At 38.0% G+C, this 20853-nt stretch overlaps 1 protein-coding gene across 1 annotated transcript; it reads right to left on the reverse strand.

Moving 5' to 3' along the window:
* Positions 1 to 12100: 12100 nt before the first annotated feature.
* Positions 12101 to 13342, reverse strand: LOC115621544. The gene has a single exon (XM_030515209.1). The coding sequence runs from the start codon at positions 13313 to 13315 to the stop codon at positions 12191 to 12193; it is 1125 nt and encodes a 374-aa protein (XP_030371069.1). The 5' UTR covers positions 13316 to 13342; the 3' UTR covers positions 12101 to 12190.
* Between the last annotated feature and the right edge of the window lie 7511 nt (positions 13343 to 20853).

Genomic DNA, 20853 nt, shown 5'->3' on the forward strand with positions numbered 1-20853 from the left:
CACGTACCTATGCGTGTTTATATGCGTGTATGTATGCAGCACAAAGTTGAACCAAAGCAGCAACAACAACAACAGCTGCGGGCAGCGCTGCCGACAGAGCTGCAGGCAGCGCATGAGCAGCGATTTTACTTATGGCTATAACTTTCTTCAGAATTGACCTATCATGATGAAATTTGGCACACGGACACATTAGTACCAACCTTGGATGTACCTACCAAAATTTATTTCAAAATTCCGAGAATTACGGAAGTTATAAGAAAAAACATGAATTGCGGGGGAGTGGGGGGGTGCATCGAAAAAAAACTCAAACTCGTACTTTCTCGGTCTGAGGAGAATATGGAAACCAAGTTTGGTTATTCTAGCTCTTATACTTTCTGAGATCCTTGCGTTCATACGGACAGACAGACGGACAGACGGACGGACGGACAAGGCTATATCCACTCGGCTTCTCATCCTGATCAAGAATATATATACTTTGTGGGGTCTGCCACGCCTCCTTCTGTGTGTTACATACATGCGCACAAAACTAGTATAGCCTTTCACCCTTTGGGTACAGGCTATAATTATAAATAAAAACAAGAGAGAACGGTACAGTCGAGCAAGCCCGACAGTGTAATACCCTATACCCAGGTAAACTTCCGTCACTGAGTTATATGCGCCCAAAGCAGCAGCAAAAAGAGGAAGAAGAAGAGCGAACTTGTTGCTGCAGTTTGTGGGGTTGTACTGGCGAGAATTTGTTTTGCTAATAACTTTTCTTAGAATTGACCAGAGTAAAATTTTGAACAATTATAGACAATTATATATAAATTATGTGTGCAAAGTTTAGGTTTAGGTAGCATTTGAAATGTGGAAGCTATTGACGAAATTCTGTAGAGGGGGAAGGGGAGGAAAATTAAAAAAAAAATAATAAACTCGTCCTTTCTCGGACCTAGGAGAATCTGGATGCCAACTTTGGTTATTCTAGCTTTTATAGTTTCTGAGATCTTCGCGTTCATCCAGACGGACGGACAGACGGACGGCCATGACTAGATCGATTTCTCTCGTCATGCTGATTCAGAATATATATACTTTATTGGGTCGGAGATGCTTCCTTCTGCATGTTACATACTTTTCACAAGCCTAATACCCTTTTTACCCTACGGGTACAGGGTATAAAAAATCGAAAACGTGGAAAAAATGGATACATTGACTTTTTCCAGTTAAGTTTTTATAGCCTGTACCCAAAGGGTGAAAGGCTATACTAGTTTTGTGCGCATGTATGTAACACACAGAAGGAGGCGTGGCAGACCCCACAAAGTATATATATTCTTGATCAGGGTGAGAAGCCGAGTCGATATAGCCTTGTCCGTCCGTCCGTCTGTCCGTCTGTCTGTCCGTCTGTCCGTATGAACGCAAGGATCTCAGAAAGTATAAGAGCTAGAATAACCAAACTTGGTTTCCATATTCTCCTAAGACCGAGAAAGTACGAGTTTGAGTTTTTTTTCGATGCACCCCCCCACTCCCCCGCAATTCGTGTTTTTTCTTATAACTTCCGTAATTCTCGGAATTTTGAAATCAATTGTGGTAGGTACATCCAGTTAGTACTAATGTGTCCGTTTGCCAAATTTCATCATGATAGGTTAATTCTGAAGAAAGTTATAGCCATAAGTAAAATCGCTGCTCATGCGCTGCCTGCAGCTCTGTCGGCAGCGCTGCCCGCAGCTGTTGTTGTTGTTGCTGCTTTGGTTCAACTTTGTGCTGCATACATACACGCATATAAACACGCATAGGTACGTGATGTAAATGTATGCTGTTAAAACTGAACATAAACATGTATACTAATTTAATTTAATTAATTATTTTAATTAATTAATTCATTCATTTTTTTTAATAATTTAATTTTTTTTTTTTAATTTTTCTTTTTTGTAGAGAGTACAGGCTATTTTACTGTCGGGCTTGCTCGACTGTAGCGTTCTATCTTGTTTTTTATTTGTTTATTAAAATTATGTTTTTAAAAAGCAGTTACTATTTTGTGAATTTAATTAATAATAATAAATAAAACAAAAAATGAATTACAGGGATTGATGCATTTTTAAAGATTTCATAGGTACAAGGGGTTCTCCAAAGTAAACAGGACTTTAAAAAAAAAAACAGAACAAATGGTTTTTTCGGCGAAATCAATTTATTTTATTCAAAATAGTCTCCTTCTGCTTCAATACAGCTTTTTGCACGATCCAAAAGCATGTCGAACGAGTGTTTTAGCTCGTTGGCCGGTATGGCCGCCAGTATGCATGTGCAAGCCTTTTGAATGGCCTCTACGTCTGCATAACGCTTTCCTTTCATGGGCAAATGCATTTTTCCGAAAAGGTAGAAGTCGCACGGTGCCATATCATGTGAATACTTGAGTGGTTAAAATGGTTAAAATGTGATTTTTGGTCAAATAATCGGTCACAAGCGTCGATCGATGAGACGGTGCATTATCGTGCAACAAACGCCAACTTTCATCTTCGCGATATTCGGGCCGAATACAGCACACCAAACGCACACCACGTTTCGTCACCAGTCACAATATTGTAAAGGAAGTTTTTGTCCTTTTTGACCTCTTTAATGATGTCCTTCGAATGTTGGATTCTGAGCAATTTTTGGTGTTCAGTCAATTTGTGTGGGACAAAGCGTGCACACACCTTTCGTAAGCCCAAATGTTCGGTCAAAATGCGAATTATCGATGTTTTGCAGATGTTCAATTCCATTTCCATCAATTTCAATGATGATTTCGGCTGATTTTTGTTGAATTCACGCACAGTTTCGATGGAATTTTCGGTGATCACGAATTTTGATTGGCCCATATGTTGATCTCATTTATGTCCTCACGACCACTTTGAAAACGTTGAAACCACTCGTGCACTCTGCTACGGGATAGGCAATCATCGCCATAAACTTGTTCCATCAATTGAAACGTTTCGGTAAAAGTTTTACCAATTTTAAAACAAAATTTAATGTTGGCTCTTTGTTCGAAGCTCATTTTCGCACCGATAACACAAACATACTGACACTTAAAACGCAATAACTTCACTTCCAATCGATGAAATGTCATGAAATTCTCACTGGACAATCAATAAAGATAGCAGACTCTAACGCACCAGTCGACATATAGATAGCGCCACCAGGGGGGCTAGATTCAAAAAGTCATGTTTACTTTGGAACGCACCTTGGATAACCCTGGAAAGGAATCGCTTTTTAGACCCCCTTTTGCCTTATGTGGCAGTCGAAACGACTGGTAGAACTTTGAGTCAACAAAACAGAAACAAAAATAAAATATATTACAGATTCAATTTGTAATGATTTATTGTTAATAATTTTAACATTTTTAATTAACAAAATTATGTTTTTATGGTTGTAATAAGAGAAAACATAAAAAAATCAGCCTCACTTCTTTTAAGCCAGATAGCTTAAGATCACTTCATATATAACGCTCATGCAATAGTTGTGTAATATATATATTAAAACACATACTAATTTTAGAAAATAGATACTCTCCTTAATTGAAATTGGTATCAGACTTATAAAAAGGAACATTTTTTATACATTCTATGCATAGCTGAATTGTGTGCTTTGCACAGACGCTTTTTTTTACAATAAGACTTTGTCATTCATTTCTTCCCAAAAACATTCCACAGGGTCGACAATTCCCTTACATTTTTTTGGTGGTCCTCTAGCCACACGGTGTGCATACTTGTGAGGTTTTGGCAAAATAACGCACTTTTGTTGCAGTTATTACACGCTTCTTAGAGCATCTTGAGAGGATTGTTTTCTTCCTATTGGTAGGACTTAAGACCATCTTCTACCCTCTTCTTCCTCACTTTGCAAGTTTTTTAAAAAGGCCTCGATTTATTTTTCATCTAAAATCTTTTGAGAAGCCATATAACTGACCTAGAACAATTTTCATGGATTCTAAATTTTATTTTTTATAATACAAATAAAACCAAAAGAGTCACACGAAAGGTATTGGTAGTCGATTCGACTGACACAACTGCATAAAACACTCACTTATCGTCCACTCAGACCTACGCATTTTCGTACAGCGCAAAAGTTAGCCGTCAACTAATGTTACACGAAAGCGCAACGAGCCACGATCAACAATGTAAAAACAAGAAAGGAATGCTAAAGTCGAGCAGGCTCAACTCTTAAATACAAAAAAAAAAAAAAATTATTAAAAAAATTTAGTTAATTAATTAAATTAAGTATAACATATTCCATACATGCATACATATATTTACATTTACATCAGAATCGTGTCTATGAGTGTTTGTGTACTTATACATATGTATGTATGTGTGCATTGGGCCGGGGCTTTACTATAACTTTCTTTCTAATCACCCTATCATAATGAAACTTGGTTTATGGATATTTAATCACTAACTGGATGTGTCTACCAAAATTTAGTTCAAAATTCCAAGAATTAAGGGAGTTATAGAAAATCGTTAATAGGGGGGGAGTTGGGGGGTGGATCAGAAAAAATGAACAAACTCGTCCTTTCTCGGGCTCAGGAGAATCTGTATACCAAGTTTGGTTATTCTAGCTCTTATACTTTCTGAGATCCTTGCGTTCATACAGACAGACAGACAGACAGACAGACGGACATGGCTATATCTACTCGGCTTGTCATGCTTATCAAGAATATATATACTTTGTGGAGTCTGCCACGCCTCCTTCTGTGTGTTCCATGTACACTCGCACAAAACTAATATACCCTTGTACCCTTTGGGTACAGGGTATAAAAAACACGAATAATGCATTCGGTGGTAGTCGAATCGACTGCCGGTGCCCGTCCAGGGATAATACAGTTTGTCCTGACTGACTGACTGGTGATCAACGTAAAGCCCAAATGGTAAAAGCTAGGAAGCTGAAATTTGAACTAAAGTATCCTTTCATAGTGTAGGTGCTCACTAAGAAGGGATTTTTGGAAAATTCAAGCTCCAAAGGGGGGAAAACGAGCTCCAAAGTTTGTTTGGAAATTCTGCATTTCTGCACCGATCAACTTTAAATTTGATTTTTATAATCTATAAAAGAATACAAACAAAACGGATTTTCGTAATTTGTGGTGGAGCTTGAATTATTTGGGTTTTAATATTTATTCACCTTTTCAAATGAAAAGTTTGTGTTATAAATTTTTTCCGATCGTTTTCAAATTTGAGGACTGTAATCTACGTAACTAAATCTACAACTTTGCGTTCAAGGATTTTCAAAATATGCATTTTACAAATGCAGGCAGAACAAACAAGTAAGTAACTAAATATACATACACACACACACACACACATAAACACACATACAAGCAGCTGTTCGTATCTACGTGTGCGGTTCTCTACGTACGGGTGAAAAAGTAAAGAGAAATATGCATGCATATGTACATACATACGTATGTATGTATGCCTGTGTACGTACATATATAGCATGTATGTACGAATTGTATGTATGTATGTATGTATACATTGTACAATCGAGCACTGTTGTTTGATTGTAACAAAGAATGTTCTATGGTTTTAAGTCAAATTTTTGAAACGAAAAACAACAACAACTGCAAATCATTGGCTCGCGCTTCTTCTTTCGTTTTGATCATTTACGCCTGTTAATTTCAAAGGCAAAATGCCAAAAGTGTACAGTTACCATCGCTAGGCAACGACTGCGTAAGCGATAGTAAAGCAGAAACCGAAAGCGGACCTACGCATATTCTGCTACGCGTTGTTGGTAGATGATCATATGTACATATGTATGTTTGTATATGATTTGTTCTAATTGAGCTCAATAAATTATAGGATGTTATTATTTAAATTTTCTGTTAATTGCATTCAAAATTCGATGGAATTATTGATTGTATCGACGAATTCAACTATCGATAGTTTAGATGCGTAACGAAGATATGTACATATGTACATATGTAACCATACATAGTACTTATTGTACTATATTTTCTATTTGGAAAATGAACTTTTTAAAAAAATTTAGAGAGCGTCGAAAGAAGAATATAGTAAATAAACTTATAAATAAACACATTTTACTTAGCCCAGCAAAGACGGGCATGACCTGCTAGTACATACAAGTACATATGTGTTCTATTTTTATACCCTGTACCCGTAGCGTAAAAAGGGTATATTAGGTTTGTGAAAAGTATGTGACATACAGAAGGAAGCATCTCCGACCCCATAAAGTATATATATTCTTGATCAGCATGACGAGAGAAATCGATCTAGACATGTCCGTCCGCCTGTCCGTCTGGATGAACGCTAGGATCTCAGAAACTATAAAAGCTAGAATAACCAAAGTTGGCATCCAGATTTTCCTAGGTCCGAGAAAGGACGAGTTTATTATTATACTCTGTACATGAAATGTACAAGAGTATATTAGGTTTGCGGGAGCTGAAAAATGTAACAGGCAGAAGGAGGCGTGGCAGACCCCACAAAGTATATATATTCTTGATCAGCGTGACAAGACGAGTCGATCTAGCCCTGTCTGTCTGTCTGTCCGTCCGTATGAACACCTGGATCTCAGAGACTATAAGAGATAGAGACACAAAATTTTGCACAAAGATGCGTTATGTGTGTATTCTATACGAGTTTGTTTTATTTTTTTGATTTTCCCCCCCACTTCCCCCCTATGGGGGTTTTCCCGATTTTCCATTCGTATAATCGCCTATATCTCGAGGACTATAAGACCGAGGCACACCAAATTTTAGTCCAAGATGCCTTGTGTGAATACGCAGAAAATGTATATTTTGGAATTTCCCTCCCTCCCCCCTCTCCCCCGCAAATGCGATTTTCTCTAACTCCCGTAATTCTTGGAATTTCGAACTAAAATTTTGGAAATACCCCCAGTTAGTAATTATGTGTCCATATGTCACTATGATAGACCGATTTAACGAGAAGTTATAGCCATAAATATATTTGCTGCTGCAGCGCTGCTCAAGCGCTGCTCAAGCGCTGCTCAAGCGCTGCTCAAGCGCTGCCCGCAGCTGTTGTTGATGTTGCTGTTTGGTTGACTGCGAAAATGCTTACACAGACACGAATAGATGCCCATAGGCATACATACACTCACACAGACGCAATTGCTATGTAAATGTGCAATATAATTATCTACTGCTGTTTATTATTATACTCTGTACATGAAATGTACAGAAGTATATTAGGTTTGCGGGAGCTGAAAAATGTAACAGGCAGAAGGAGGCGTGGCAGACCCCACAAAGTATATATATTCTTGATCAGCATGACGAGTCGAGTCGATCTAGCCCTGTCTGTCTGTCTGTCCGACTGTCCGTCTGTCCGTCCGTATGAACACCTGGATCTCAGAGACTATAAGAGATAGAGACACCAAATTTTGCACAAAGATGCGTTATGTGTGTATTCTATACGAGTTTGTTTTATTTTTTTGATTTTCCCCCCACTTCCCCCCTATGGGGGTTTTCCCGATTTTCCATTCGTATAATCGCCTATATCTCGGAGACTATAAGACCTAGGAACACCAAATTTTAGTCCCAGATGCCTTATGTGAATACGCAGAAAATGTATATTTTGGAATTCCCCTCCCTCCCCCCTCTACCCCGCAAATCGTAACTCCCGTAATTCTTGGAATTTCGAACTAAAATTTTGGAAATACCCCCAGTTGGTTATTATGTGTCCGTATGCCAAATTTCATTATGATAGACCGATTTAACAAGAAGTTATAGCCATAAATATATTTGCTGATGCAGCGCTGCTCAAGCGCTGCTCAAGCGCTGCCCGCAGCTGTTGTTGATGTTGCTGTTTGGTTGACTGCGAAAATGCTTACACAGACACGAATTGATGCGCATAGGCATACATACACTCACACAGACGCAATTGCTATGTAAATGTGCAATTATACACCCTTTACGTGAGTTCGAATACCGAGAGAGGTAAAATCGATCAAATTTTTTTTTTTATTTTCTTAATTTTTTTTATTTTCTATAATTATTGTAAACATATGTACAGAGTATTTCAAAGTCGGGACACCCGACTTTAGCTTTTTTACTTGTTTTTTTTTAATTTTCTTAATTTTTTTATTTTCTATAATTATTGTAAACATATGTACAGAGTATTTCAAAGTCGGGACCCCCGACTTTAGCTTTTTTACTTGTTTATTTATTATTTTATTCAATTCGGTCAATTCTAAGAAAAGTTATTAGCGAAACAAATTCTCGGCAGTACAACCCCCACAAACTGCAGCAACAAGTTCGCTCTTCTTCTTCCTCTTTTTGCTGCTGCTATGGTAACAAGAGATAACGCTACAGTCGAGCAAGCCCGACAGTGAAATACCCTGTACCCAGGTAAACTTCCGGCACTGAGGTATATGCGCCTCGAGCAGAAGCTCGACTGTAGCGTTCTCTTTTGTAACTTTTGAAATAAACCTTTTTATGTTTTTGAAACTAATAAATTTAAACAGTAAAACTATTTATTATAAATTTTGTCGAAGGCTAGGAACGTAACCCCTTCTTTGTATGGAGTACACGGCTCGTTTAACACAATTTCGATTAACACGACGTTTTCAAGGAACGTAACTCCCGTGTTATGTGAGGGCTAGGTGTCTATACTAGAGATGGACATGGGTCGGCTATTTTCGGCCCGACACGACGCGGCCACGAAATGAACCTTTGGAAACACGCACGCGTACGCACGACGAAAATTTTTCTAAACACGGCCCAACAAAAACGAAAAATAGATATATCCATATTAAGCACTTTAAATTTGTATTAAAGAATACATATATACTCATCTATATTTGAGCTAAGAAGCCGAGCTCGTCGCTTCTTTAAAATTTATCCAGAAGTGAAAAAAAAAACTCATTCACTTGTGTCAAAATTTTTTTTGCTTTTTTCCAGTTGTTTGTTCTTCGACTTTGGAACATGAATATATATAACTTTTTATTCCCCCAAAGCCCACAAATAACAGGCACCTCACATCAAAGGCAATAAATTGATTTGAATATTATTGATAAACGTTTACTTATACATATATTTACTTTAGTCTGTTGAAGGTGAAAACCATGAAAAAGCTGTCGAACTATTAAAACAGGCGGTTGGGTCTGTAAAGCTTGTGGTGTGCTACACTCCAAAGGTGCTTGAGGAAATGGAAATGCGGTTCGATAAGCAGCGCAACACTCGTCGCCGTCAATAAAACCAGAATGATTCAAACAATGAACTACCTTTAATTCTACCCAAGCTTTTGAACCTAGTTTTATTTTTAAATATGTTGTATTTGTTTATTTGTAATCAGTACAAATTTCTTTGCTTTAGTACATGGTACAAGCAATATTAATATTTACGCTTGTACTATGTTTGATTCCATTGCCGAGGGAATGGAATCTAATTTATTATGAACTGAAACCTTGAAGCTAAAGTCGGGTGTCCCGACTTTGAATACTCTGTACATATGCTTAGAATAATTATAGAAATTAAAATAATTTCAAAAAAAACAAGTAAAGAGGCTAAAGTCGGGTGTCCCGACTTTGAAATACTCTGTACGGGCAGCGCTTGGGCAGCGCTTGAGCAGCGCATGAGCAGCAAATATATTTATGGCTTTAACTTCTTGTTAAATCGGTCTATCATAATGAAGCTTGGCGAACGGACACATAATTACTAACTGGGGGTACTTCCCAAATTCGAGTTCGAAATTCCAAGAATTACGGGAGTTACGATTTGCTGTGGAGAGGGGGTGGGAGGGGAATTCCAAAATGCATATTTTCTGCGTATTCACATAAGGCATCTGGAAAATCGGGAAAACCCCATAGGGGGAAGTGGGGGGAAAATCAAAAAAATAAAACAGACGGACAGGCAGACAGACAGACAGACAGAAAGGGCTAGATCGACTCGTCATGATGATCAAGAATATATATACTTTGTGGCGTCTGCCACGCCTCCTTCTGTCTGTTACATTTTCAGCTCCCGCAAACCTAATATCTCATATCTTGTACATTTTATGTACAGAGTATAAAAATGCTGATCGATTTTACCTTTCTCGGTATTCGAACTCACGTAAAGGGTGTGTAATTGCACATTTACACAGCAATTGCGTCTATGCGAGTGTATGTATGCTTATGCGCGTCTATTCGACTCAAGAATATTGTGTACCACGCCTTCTTCTGTGTTATTTTACCCTTTGGATACAGGGTATAATACGGAGAAAATGAAATAGATTACCGAGATTTTCAATATTTGTTGTTTGCAAAATTAATTTTTAATAATGCTTACGAAACGCGTTTTATATTCATAATATGTATCTGAAATATAGTTAAAAGAAACATGTAAATTTACGATTCCTTCTTTTATTTTTTTTTACAGATTTATAAGTATACTAGCAGGTATTGCCCGTCTTAACCCGGCTCAATATAATGTTTCCAATTGTATTTATTTTGTGTTTTCCTCCCTTTGGGGCTAGAATTTTCAAAAAACCCTTCTTAGTGTATTCCTACACTATGATGGATACTATGAAAGGATACTTGAGTCCAAATTTAAATTCACATTTGAGTCTTTTCGTGTCATATTGAGTCAATACGGCCACGCACAAACTCGGAATATGAAACACGGCATTCGTGTCAATGCCGTGCAGCGATGAGCCACGATCAAAAACCACTGGCACCGATACCATCAAAATATCGAAGTTTGAATGCAATAAGCAGAATATTTAAATAATAAAACCGAATTATTTATTGAGATCAATAAGAACAAATCATATGCATACAAGTACATACATCTGCCCGCAATGCGAAGCAGAATATGCGTAGCTCCGATATTCGGTTTCTGCTTTACTATCGCTTACGCAGTCGTTGCCTAGCGACGGTAACTGTAAACTTTTGGCGTTTTGCCTTTGCAATTAACATTAAATGGTCAAAACGAAAGAAGAAGAGCGAGCTAATGACTTGCAGTTGTTGTTGTTTTTAGAGCATTATTTTATTTACAATCAAACAACTGTGTTCGATTCCCCAATGTATACATTAATACGAATGCGAATGAATACATATGTATGTTTCTCTTCACTTTTTCAACCGTACGTAGAGAACCGCACACATAGACACGAACTGTTGCTTGTTGTGTGTGTGAGTGTGTGTATGTGATGTCCCCAACTATTTGATATTTGTTGTTGCTGCATAAAGCTATTAATGAAAACCCTAATGCCAAATGCACTAAACAAAGACAAAATTACTTTTAAAAATGTTATATAATTTTCAATTAATTAACATATCTTGCTCTCTCAGTGCAAGAGGAATGTACAAACATACACATGTATGGACATTCACACATTAGTGTCTCACATGTTGCTCTGGCTATTTCAATCGTTTGCACGCAACTACACGAACAGCTGTTTGCATGTGTGTGTGTGTGTGTGTGTATGTATACTTAGTTGTCCCCAACTGTTTGATATTTTGTATTGTTTGTTCTGCCTGCTTTTGTAAAATGCATATTTTGAAAATCCTTGAATGCAAAGTTGTAGATTTAGGTACGTAGATTACGTTACCCAAATTTTAAATCGATCGGACTAAATTTATAACACAAACTTTTCATTTGAAATAGTGAATAAATATTAAAACCCCAATAATTCAAGCTCCAACACAAATTTCGAAAATCCGAGTATGCAGTTTTGTTTGTATTCTTTAATTGATTTTAGAAACTAAGTTTTTTTTTCAAACAAACTTTGGAGCTACTTTTCCCCCCTTTGGAGCTCGAAATTTCCAAAATCCCTTCTACGACCTAGACTTCGAAAGGATACTTGAGTCCAAATTTCAGCTTCCTAGCCTTTACCGTTTGGGCTGTGCGTTGATCACCAATCAGTCAGTCAGTCAGTCAGTCAATCAGTCAGTCAGGACAAACTGTTTTATATATATAGATAATTTATATTAATTATTATTTAACCAATTTTTGTATGGATACTATATCTAAATAGCGATATATACATCTTAAAACTTAAAATCTTGTTCTTTTTAAGCGACCTAAACCTCTTACTTGTATAAAAGCTAACAATCTTGCTTCAAATACTATAAACCATTAAAGGCATATATGTAAATTTGTTTATAGAATGGTTTCCAAAACCCATTTCTATTAAGAATTTAATTACTCTTAAGGTTGAAAGCCAATTTGGACAAGGAGAATTTATTATGTATTTTTTTGACATATATAAAATGCAAGTGGACAATTAGATAAAGGTCCTTAGTCATGACCTATGAAATAAAAACATGATCTTAAACTGCTCGGCATCTGGGCAACCGGAAAGTTAGGTGGAATACATTTTAACAGTTTTTCTGAGTTTTGAACATTGATTGCTCTAGGGGTCTCCTGAAATTGTCCCATTCTTCGAACCCTAGCTAGTGTACGGCCGCTCTTCTTCCTTATGGCATAGTAAGATTCCAGTTCCTCAAGCTTCATAAATAATTGTTGAAAATCTCTCTCAGCATTGTAGAGAAAACGACATCGTATTTTATATTTTCCGAAAACAAAGCAATTAAATATTTGCTGAATGCGGAATTCCAACTGTCTCATGATGTATTTGGCGTTAAGTATTGTAATTGAAAATATATCAGCTGCAGTATTAAGGTCATTACCAGCGGCACATTTAAATATCTGTGAAGAGTAATTTTGCGAAAATTCCATATACCGATTGCAGCAGACTACGTCTATCTTGAGTTTCCAGTCCAGCACAGACCGTTGAATTTCAGCGTAGTGTATAAACGTTTTTTGGATTGTATGTAGTATACTTTGAGTGTACTCTAGAGCTTCGTCCATTATTTCCGAAAATATTATGTGAAAATATTCCATTTCTTCAAAATAGTTAGTAAGCATAATTTTCACTGGCGTCGGTTGTGTCGACGGCACCTGACGCAATTTTAACAAAAGGATATAGCTTAAGTTCTTTGCTGTGTCGAAAAACTGCTCACTATGCCGTGCAAATGTTCCAGCTGAGTCAGATGCAATGTGAAAGAATATAGATAATTCCTTTAATTTGGTAATGCGTTGCAAATAATTCGTTGAAGAGTTTACATCCAATTTCGGTCCATCTACGACAATAGCGGGGTCATTTCTGAAGCCATTTAACACTGGTGAAGTTGACAGGTTCTTTTGCAGATTTTCTAAAAAATGACGCAATTGATTCTGTAATAACTCCTTGGAGCGATCTGCTGTGTGTGCTGCGTCATAGAATTTCAACATCACGTCCTCCCTGAAAATCCACTGCGACGACCTATCCAACCCGTCACCATTGTTGTATAAATCAGCAACGCAGAAGTGTGCATTCCCCAGCCAATTAAAAAAGAACACAACTGTGATAAACCAATTCATGACACAGTATTAATATTATTGAGATTTTCAAAAATAGTTTTTTTAATTGTTTTTTTTTTTTTTTTATATACTTAAATGTTGGAGTCTGATGCTCAACGTAACACTAACTAATCGAAAAATCAAACTATATTTAGCTCCCTCTTGATTTAGATTCGTCTACATACAATGTATATGTAAATATATATGTATGTATATTTATACATGTTTTTCTAAAACTGTCACAATTAAAATCTGCATCAGTATGACTGTATGTACGTGTATGTATGACTTTGAAATACTCTGTACCTTTACTTTAAAATAATTAAAAGGATTTAATAAAATTGAAAAAAAAAATTAAACAAAATCGCAATAAAAACAAGTAGAGAAGCTTATGTCGGGTGTCCCGACTTTGAAATACTCTGTACATGTATTTAGAATAATTATAGAAATTTAAAAAAAAAACAACAAGTAATAAAGCTATAGTCGGGTGTCCCGACTTTGAAATACTATGTACATATGTTTAGAATAGTTATAGAAATTAAGAAAATGTTGATCGATTTTATCTCTCTCGGTATTCGAACTCACGTAAAGGGTTAAAATTGCACATTTACAATTGCGTCTATGTGAGTGTATGTATGTCTATGCGCGTATATTCGTGTCTGTGTAAACATGTTAGCAGTCAACCAAACAGCAACATCAACAACAGCCGCGGGCAGCGCTTGAGCAGCGCTGCATCAGCAAATATATTTATGGCTATAACTTCTTGTTAAATCGGTCTATCATAATGAAATTTGGCATACGGACACATAATAACCAACTGGGGGTATTTCCAAAATTTTAGTTCGAAATTCCAAGAATTACGGGAGTTAGAGAAAATCGCGATTTGCGGAGGAGAGGGGGGAGGGAGGGAAATTTCAAAACATACATTTTCTGCGTAATCACACAAGGCATCTTGGACTAAAATTTGGTGTGCCTAGGTCTTATAGTCTCCGAGATATAGGCGATTATACGAATGGAAAATCGGGAAAACCCCCAGGAAAGTGGGGGGGAAATCAAAAAAATAAAACAAACCCGTATAGAATACACACATAACGCATCTTTGTGCAAAATTTTGTGTCTCTATCTCTTATAGTCTCTGAGATCTAGGTGATCATACGGACGGACAGACGGACGGACAGACGGACGGACGGACAGACGGACAGACAGACAGACAGGGCTAAATCAACTCGTCTTGTCATGCTGATCAAGAATATATATACTTTGTGGGGTCTGCCACGCCTCCTTCTGCCTGTTACATTTTTCAGCTCGCGCAAACCTAATATACTCTTGTACATTTCATGTACAGAGTATAAAAAGCACCAGCATCAACAACAGCTGCCGGCAGCGCTTGCGCAGCAAATATATTTATGGCTATAATTTCCTGTTAAATCGGTCTATCATAGTGAAACTTGGCATATGGACACACTAACTGGGGGTATTTGCAAAATTCCAAAAATTATGGTAGTTACGATTTGTGGTGGAGAGGGGGGGAGGGAGGGGAATTCCAAAAAACAATTTTCTGCGTATTCACATAAGGCATCTTGGACTTCAAATTTGATGTCCAGTTTTCGAGATGTAGGTGATTTTACGAACGGCGTTACGGAAAAACCCCATTATCGGCGAAGTGAGGGGGAAAATCAAAAAAATAAAACAAACTCGTAGAGCATACATACATAAGGCATCTTTGTGCAAAGTTTTGTATCTCTAGCTCTTATAGTCTTTGAGATCCAGGTGTTCATACGGACGAACGGACAGACTGGCAGACGGACAGACAGGGCTAGACCGACTCGTCTTGTCATACTGATCAAGAATATATACACTTTGTGGGGTCTATAATGCCTGATATACTCTTGTACGTTTCATGTAGAATATAAATAGATTTACCTTATGTTTAAAATAATATACAGTTTATGTATTTCTAAGCATTTTTTGTAAAAATAATTCAGTTCTTTTACGTTTTTCTGCAATATTTTGTTTAACATTTCTATTCCGTCAAAAACAGCTTATACTCCCAGCAAATTTTGAGAAAATGACGCCTCAGAACTTTTTTAATAATATCGCATTTTATTCTGTGTAGTCGTATGCGCCCTGCATCGCTTGGCGCCATTTCTGAGCAACAAAAAGACACAGCCTTGCTTCCTTTTCCGCCGGCTTTACAGGCACAGTAACAACACCAGTTTTCTTTTTTGCTAAAACTCTCCTATAGCACTTACGTGTTTTTTTGGTAGCGCAAATTACTCAGTTTTGCTGTTACTTCCACTTGCAAAACCTACAGAAACAGACTTACAGACCACAGACACTCTCTGCTTTGAAGGCCTTGAATTCTTGACTTTTTAACCAAACATCCTGGGACTTTTGCTCTCTCATAATTACATTCGTACCTTTACAATTAATACTTACTATTGAGATGAAAGTAGTGAAGGCCTTGGCAAATATAGATCCACTATTGGATCATTGAATTTCAAAAACAACCAGGTTTTTCGAGAAAAATTACAATTTGACATAATACTGTCCAAGCCCATTATGTCAAATTATCATTTTTCTCTCAAAATCTGGTTGTTTGAGCATTTTAAGCATTTGAATAAGTCGTATGTGTACAATAATTATAGAAATTTAATAACATTAAGAAAGTTAGGAATTGGGCCTATGTGAGACTATGCGTGTTTGAGAATGTGTGCAATACAGAGTTGAACCAAAGTGGCAACAACAGCAACAGCTGCCCTAACTCTGATTATATTTATGGCAATAACTTCCTTTCAAATTGACCGTGATGAAAGCTGAAGTATTTGCTAAATTTGATTGAAAAGTTCCAAGAATTACGGATGTTAGGAAACTTCTCAAAATTTCTAAAACACACATTTTGTGCGTATTCATATAAGGCATGTAACGACGCCCCTGGTGGCCGTCACAGAGTGTCGCCACAAGCAGAGGGTGGCGGGAAGAAGGTTTAAGAGTAATGAAAAACGAATGATAGTTTAGTTTTTGCACAGCCAAGAAGGCAAACGGTCGTTAAGGTTTTTTTTAAGAAAAGTTATCCACGAATGCTGCCAGTTGCCACTGGAGGGGGCACACCAAATAAAAGGAATGTCCAAAATACCAAATTTAACATCGTTTTTTATTTCGGGTGCGAAATAATAAATAATTTGCACCAATGCTGGCCGGCGAGGATACCTGGGCTCGACGCAGCATTGCAAGTGGCGCCCGAGCAGGGACAAGCGGCTGGCAAAATGCACTTCCGGCCGGCTGCAGCAGAGTGGGACGTCATGTGTGCCGATTTCCTGGGGCCACTACCGCGGTCCAAAATGGGCAACGCATATCTGCTGGTGCTCGTGGAAAAGTTCAGTGAAGCGCACACCGCACTAATACAATTTGTTGTGTAGATGGTGTGAAGGAACCAGGGGCTGGTAAGCGAGAACCAAGCGCGGCAATATACTTTGAGGAGGCGTGAATGGCGACCACGCATTGGCGACGAAGTGCTGGTCAAACAGCACCATTTGTCCAACACTGCAGGCCAGTTCGCAGCGAAGCTGACACCACGCTACGTCAGGTCGTACACCGTGAAGTCATTTATATCACCAGTTATCGCGCGCTTACGGCCAGTAGCAGGCAGGGGCAGAACGACACACGTGCGGGACCTCAAAACCATAGCTACCGATACACCTCAGTATCCTGAAATAGCGCAGCAGACGCCAGCTCAGCAGGGCTTCGAGCGGTGTCTGATCGAGCTAAAGGGGTACCACTTGGCGACAGTTAAGCAACGGCAACAGCAACAGGCCGGCCAGGCACGCGAGCAGTTCGGGCGCTGCCTGGTGGAACTTCTAGCACGGTACAACCCCCGGTCGTGGCTTCCCCCATCCTAGGCAGCAGCAGCTACGACGATCAGCGTGGGCGCATACTTTCGTCCCCAAGCCGCCCTGCGGTCGTGGTCACCCGAGTCACTGCAGTATGTGACAGAGATTTCCCCGGAGATAACTATAAAGAAGAACTTTTATATAGAATAGAGGGAGTTCTCTTGAAAGTAAGAATGAAAGAATGACAAATAATTCCTTGTTGGTCTACAAGGAATGGAAAATTTGATGCGACTAAAGAGGGCGAAGGAGTCTACTTCACCGATAACCAGCTTGTGGAGAAAAACTACTCCAAGAACAGACTAGTTAATAAAGGAAGGCTTAAAGGCAACAGCCTGAAGTTCAATTTAGACATGAGCGGAAGGATCTCAGAATAATTTCCGTATTTCTTCGAATTTTGAAATCAAATCAAAGCAGTTAGTTCTTATGTGTCCGTATGCCAAGTTTCATTATGATATGTGGATTAGGTGGAAAGTTAAAGCCATAAATATAATCTCTGCCCAAGCTCGGTAGCTGTTGTTGTTCTTGCTGCTTTGATTTATTTCTTTACTGCATACAAGCACGCATACTCATGATTCTGATGTAAATGTATGCTGTTAAAATATACACCCCCTGATACACCCCCCACTCCCCCGCAATTCATGTTTTTTTCCATAACTCCTGTAGTTCTTGGAATTTCGAACTAAAATTAAGTAGCTACATCGTTAGTGATTATGTGTCTGTATGCCAAGTTTCATCATAATAGGTCAATTCTGTAGAAAGTTATAGCAATAAATAAAATCGCTGCGCATGCTCTGCTTGTAGCGTTGCCGGCAGCGCTGCCCACAGCTGTTGTTGTTGCTGCTTGGGTTCAACTTTGTGCTGCATACATACACGCATATAAATACGCAGAGACACGATTCTGATGTAAATGTATGCTGTTGAAACTGTACATGAACATGTCTTTAATTTAATTAAATAATTTAATTAATATATTTTTTTATTTATTTTATTTATTTAAGAGTTGAGCTTGCTCGACTTTAGCATTTTTTCCTTTTTTTTTTTTTGTGGGGTGGTACAAATGAAAGCAAATTAATCTATCCTAGTTAATAATTTCGTTCACAAAAGTCAACTTTGTCTTCTACAAATAAACATAACGGAAAAAAATTCTTTGCTTACAGCTCAAGCATACTACAACCAAAATATAGGAGGAAGAGAGAAATCGAAGAATTGCATTTTGTGGACAATATAATGTGCCAAATCTTTGTCCTAGTTAATTATTTCGCTAACCTTATATAAGAGTTGAGCTCGCTGAACTTTAGCATTCCGTTCTTGTTTTCATCTGATTTACTAGATTTATATAATCTTCTAGTAGATCTTACCCGTCTTTGCTGGGCTAAGTATTTTTGCTTACAATTATAAGTTTATCTATATAGTGACATATGCATCACACCCATATACCCACATATAAGTTCACATATGCCAACGGCACCACTCTTGCACCTTATGTATAATTTCAAATACGCCAGCGGCACGTACACATAAAATCATAGTACATAAAAGATTGTAAGCAGACTCCCGAGAATTTATAGCAATAACAATTTGGCTCCCACACTTCATGCTGTAAACAAATTTATGTTCTCACCAAATTGCCAGTGCGGCTCAAATTCGGGACGAGCAAAGTCCAATTGCCAACGCGGCTCAAATTCGGGACGAGCAAGGGTCCAAAGTCCAATGAAATACCTTCTCCGATAGGAATAAAAACTACAATGGTCCGATAAATCAATCAAAACCCCAAAATTCAGGTTACCAAAGGCATAGCAATGATCGTGCGAATGGGGGAAATAATGATGGGAATCAAAATAAAAATTCCAATCAAACATATGCTCGTAGACATACAAACACTTACAATAATACTAGACCAAGACACCAAACCGAGAATTATCAACAATTTCATCAAGAATTGCAACAAAAATTGCATCATGATAGAGTAAACAACCCTGTCAATCATCAGACGGCTCAGGTTCGGAGTGCACCCAATCCACCAGTCAAGAGGCAGCGTGAAAGCACTAGTGGTCAGTTTAAAATGGACACTTCAGAAAATTTTCATCAAGTAGCCTCGGAGCCAGATACAGGAACCCGTTCATCAGAATACTGATGAATAATAAAGAAATTAGGTGTGTAATAGATACAGGATCCTCAATCAATTAGTTGAAGGAGAATCTCTTCAACTTTCCGTCAAAAACTTGTCCGTTAGAAGTCCGTACTATAAATGGTACAATAGAGTTAAATGAAGCAGTGTTGTTCCACCCCAGTAAACTGTGTCCGACTAAACAGCAATTCTACATACACAATTTTTCCGATCGCTATGATATTCTAATAGGAAGAGAATTCCTTGAAGCGTGCCAGGCTAGCATCGATTATAAAACAGGGACAGTGACCCTAAACGACTATCCTTTCATGATTAGGTATAGTGACAATGACCAGCAAACAGACGAAGACAATTTTAAATGTCTCAACCCACCTCTAACAGGGGACATACCCTTTAATTTCTCAATCCAAAACGAATTGAGAGAGTCCAACGAGTTCAGGCTGGATCACCTGAATCTCGAAGAAAAATAAAAACTTAAAAAGGTCTTGGCAGAATTTCGCGATATCCAATATCGAGAAGGTGAAAATTTGACTTTCACGAGCACGATAAAGCATGTAATTCAGACAAAGCACGAAGACCCGGTCTATAAGAGACCATATAAGTACCCTCAAGCTTTTGACGAAGAGGTCAATAAGCAAATGAGCGAAATGCTGACTCAAGGCATTATTCGCAAATCTAAGTCCCCATATTGCTCACCTATTTGGATTGTGCCAAAGAAAAGTGATGCCTCGGACAAACAGAAATATCGTATAGTCATAGACTATAGAAATCTCAACGAAATAACCGTATGATAAATATCCCATTCCTATAATGGATGAGATATTGGATAAACTGGGAAAGAGCCAGTATTTTACAACAATTGATTTGGCCAAAGGCTTTCATCAGATCCAAATGGATCCAAGGTCAATGGCGAAGACCGCATTTTCCACCAAACATGGCCATTACGAATACACTCGTATGCCATTTGGACTTAAAAACGCACCCGCAACTTTCCAACGTTGCATGAACAACTTATTGGAGGAACTGATATATAGGGATTGTTTGGTTTATTTAGATGATATAGTAGTCTACTCCACTTCATTGGAGGAACATATTGTGTCTCTGAGAAAGGTTTTCGCAAAACTGCGAGAAGCCAATTTAAAACTTCAGCTTGACAAGTGTGAGTTCATGAGGAAGGAAACTGAATTTCTCGGTCACATTGTAACAACTGAAGGTATAAAGCCAAACCCTAACAAGATAAGGGCAATCGTTGAATTCCCTATTCCAAAAACAGCCAGGGAAATTAAGTCATTTCTTGGACTTTGTGGCTTTTATCGTAAGTTCATACCGGGCTTTGCTAAGGTTGTAAAACCCTTGACCTCTAAACTAAAAAAAGGAGAAACAATAGACATTGCAGAAGAAAGCTATAATTCGGCTTTTGAGAAACTCAAGTTGCTCATAACGTCAGATCCAATATTGACCTATCCTGACTTCAGTAAACCGTTTTCACTCACGACGGACGCCAGCAACATTGCTATAGGTGCGGTTCTCTCTCAGAGTCA

This window comes from Scaptodrosophila lebanonensis, unplaced genomic scaffold (assembly GCF_003285725.1).
Source record: "Scaptodrosophila lebanonensis strain 11010-0011.00,11010-0021.00 unplaced genomic scaffold, SlebRS2 tig00000024-arrow-pilon, whole genome shotgun sequence".
NCBI lineage: Eukaryota > Metazoa > Arthropoda > Insecta > Diptera > Drosophilidae > Scaptodrosophila > Scaptodrosophila lebanonensis.

Bases quoted from the DNA above. Each gene is read 5' to 3' on its own strand.
- LOC115621544 (XM_030515209.1), bottom strand. From the start codon at position 13,315: ATGAATTGGTTTATCACAGTTGTGTTCTTTTTTAATTGGCTGGGGAAT.